Raw genomic sequence first — 2,259 nt, 5'->3', positions numbered from 1 at the left:
CTGTGATCAAGGTCATCTCCATCTTAGTCTGTAAAACTGCTAAAACATAGTTGTGGATGGTGCAAACATAATAATGGAAAGCCCATTTAAAAGATAACTCGCATACTAATCTGACAATAGCTGCTGTTTATAACTGTGCCTACATGTCCGGAACACAAATCTCTTCAAAACCAGAAGATATCGTAATAAAATAAGAGGTGGGTCAGGAAATGAGCTTCCTCAATTTTTAATCCACCGGCCCATAATCGTTTTGTCCCTTCGATCTTTACGAGAAACAGACAGGAATCATACCTCCCACAGTGGAGCCTCTTGTCTGTACACAAAGACTACCATCCTCCCAGTACAGGAAACAGTCTGAGGGCATGAGTCTGTGGGATGAGGCCTCTCCCGGCTAAGGTGTAGTCTCTTTCAGCGGTACGTTGGAAGCCTGGCGCTAACGGCAACTAATGAAGAGGATTTTTTTTTTTTGCACAATTCTATTCTTGCTTTTTTGTCTGAGTGCAACAGGATATGTTCTGTTTTCATGGCAGCTCACTTTCCTGTACGGACTTTACGTTTGGCCGATGGCCTAAAGTTCCATATGGACAAAGATGATTAACCGTTTCGGTTACGTTTGCATAGTAGACACACTGAAAACACATTACCATTCCTAAATCAGTGTACTGCAACTGAATAGTACCAGAATTGTTGTGTTTATTAAATCTTCACATCCCTGTTTCAGTGACCAAGATTTTCAGTTTTAACGCACTTACATATTATCTATGTTCAAACTTTAAAGCAATTATTTGAGTCCAGTCCTTAATACCACCAAGTATGGTACGTTCAAGTTTCATTCTATTTTGTGTCATCGGACCAGGTGATGTCATAGTCTTTGAAGGCACCTTTCAGCTTCTCCACAGACACCGAGTGGTCAGCTTTACCGAAGGCCTAAATGAGACAAACACAAATTAAGAAGAAAAGAAGGAATGCGTTTCGTCTAATTAGTCTCTTCCTTCTTCATGTGATTACTGGTAGCTTTCATTGGAAGTGAGCCAACTTACAGATGATTCTCCAAACACCCTAAGTTTCTTGTCCTTGCTGTTGTGCTCAATCTTCCCTCCTCCAAGGCAGTTGCACTCGAGGCCCAAAGCCTCCATGGCAGGCTTGACCTTCTCAAATATGTGATCTTAAATTCAATGAGAGAATATTGGGACTTTAGTCCAGGGTTTATTTAACCCTTGTGTTATCTTCGGGTCATTCTGACCCATCAGTCATTGTGACCCACCGTCGTATTACGACAACTTTACCGCATACAAAAACAAAGTGAAGCATTTTCTTTTAACCGTTGGGCTGTCACAGACCCCCCACATTGCGAAGGCTAAAATAAAAAATGTGTTTTTGTATTGGGTAAAATTGGGTAAACACAACGATGGTTCGTTATGAACCTTTGGGTCATGTGACCCGAAGGCAGCTTAAAGTAACCTTTCTTACAAGTAATGCAGGACACAGGGTGGGTTTCTCTTTGTTGCTACAAGCTAGCTAGCTAGCTAGCTAACTCTGAGCACTAAAGCTTTTCTGCATAATAATATGTCAAACATATCCTCGAATTGCAATAAAGTGTTAGACTTTAGGGGGTGGTAGCCTATGCATCTCGATATAGCTAAGTTTTTGCTGAACACAACTGTTGCTGAGCCAAGTTTGTTTGGACAAGCAACTGGGACTTAACTGAAAGCAATTGAAGCACACGATTAACTTACTGTGATACTCTGCACTCTTTGTGCCTCGCACTATATCTTTTTGTTCCGTTCCATCTTTTACTTTAACCGTCACTAATATGTATTTAAACGTTCCCTCGGGGTCAATTTCAACGTCGGGAAGTTGGGTCAGTGCGCCTGCCATTATTACTTAGACGAGTAGCTAACTTCGGACCAACTTGGCTTGGCAGTGCACCGCACTGCAGACAAATATAAGCTCGTTGCCGACAGTGCCGTCACTGCCATGCAGAGACCATATCAGGTCGGGGCGGAGACGTAGCCTACTATTAAAGATATATTTGTAATTACCTAAACATTTGTATTGCAATTATTGCACGAGATAGGCCCCTACAGTAGGATTATTTTGTCCAAATTGCCAATTGAACTTTTTTTCAGGTTTTGTGAACTTACATTTTGCTTGCAACTTAATACAACTATAGTTGTTTATGTTAGCCATTGACACATTCTGGAAATGTTAATAAAATAAATTATCAATGTGACGGTGTTAACAAAAGCCTATAAACTG

The 2,259-nt window shown here is 40.9% G+C and overlaps 1 protein-coding gene across 1 annotated transcript; it reads right to left on the bottom strand.

Moving 5' to 3' along the window:
- Positions 1–676: 676 nt before the first annotated feature.
- si:dkey-51e6.1 lies at positions 677–1,928 on the bottom strand. Its single transcript, XM_067230657.1, has 3 exons — positions 1,737–1,928; positions 1,041–1,165; positions 677–927 (listed from the first exon to the last, which is right to left on the bottom strand). Exons 1-3 carry the CDS (start codon positions 1,876–1,878, stop codon positions 835–837), a joined length of 360 nt encoding a protein of 119 aa, XP_067086758.1. The 5' UTR covers positions 1,879–1,928; the 3' UTR covers positions 677–834.
- Positions 1,929–2,259: the final 331 nt, after the last annotated feature.

Source organism: Osmerus mordax, chromosome 27, assembly GCF_038355195.1.
Source record: "Osmerus mordax isolate fOsmMor3 chromosome 27, fOsmMor3.pri, whole genome shotgun sequence".
Lineage (NCBI taxonomy): Eukaryota > Metazoa > Chordata > Actinopteri > Osmeriformes > Osmeridae > Osmerus > Osmerus mordax.
The sequence above is the reverse complement of the archived record's forward strand: the minus strand, read 5'-3'. Positions and strand labels throughout refer to the sequence as shown.

What these genes read in the sequence shown, in the direction of transcription:
- si:dkey-51e6.1 (XM_067230657.1), bottom strand. Translation starts at nt 1,878, where the DNA reads ATGGCAGGCGCACTGACCCAACTTCCCGACGTTGAAATTGACCCCGAG. An exon ending in AAAGAGTGCAGAGTATCACA is followed by an intron (nt 1,166 to 1,736) that starts GTAAGTTAATCG and finishes ATTGAATTTAAG; the next exon opens with ATCACATATTTGAGAAGGTC. An exon ending in GGGTGTTTGGAGAATCATCT is followed by an intron (nt 928 to 1,040) that starts GTAAGTTGGCTC and finishes TGTCTCATTTAG; the next exon opens with GCCTTCGGTAAAGCTGACCA.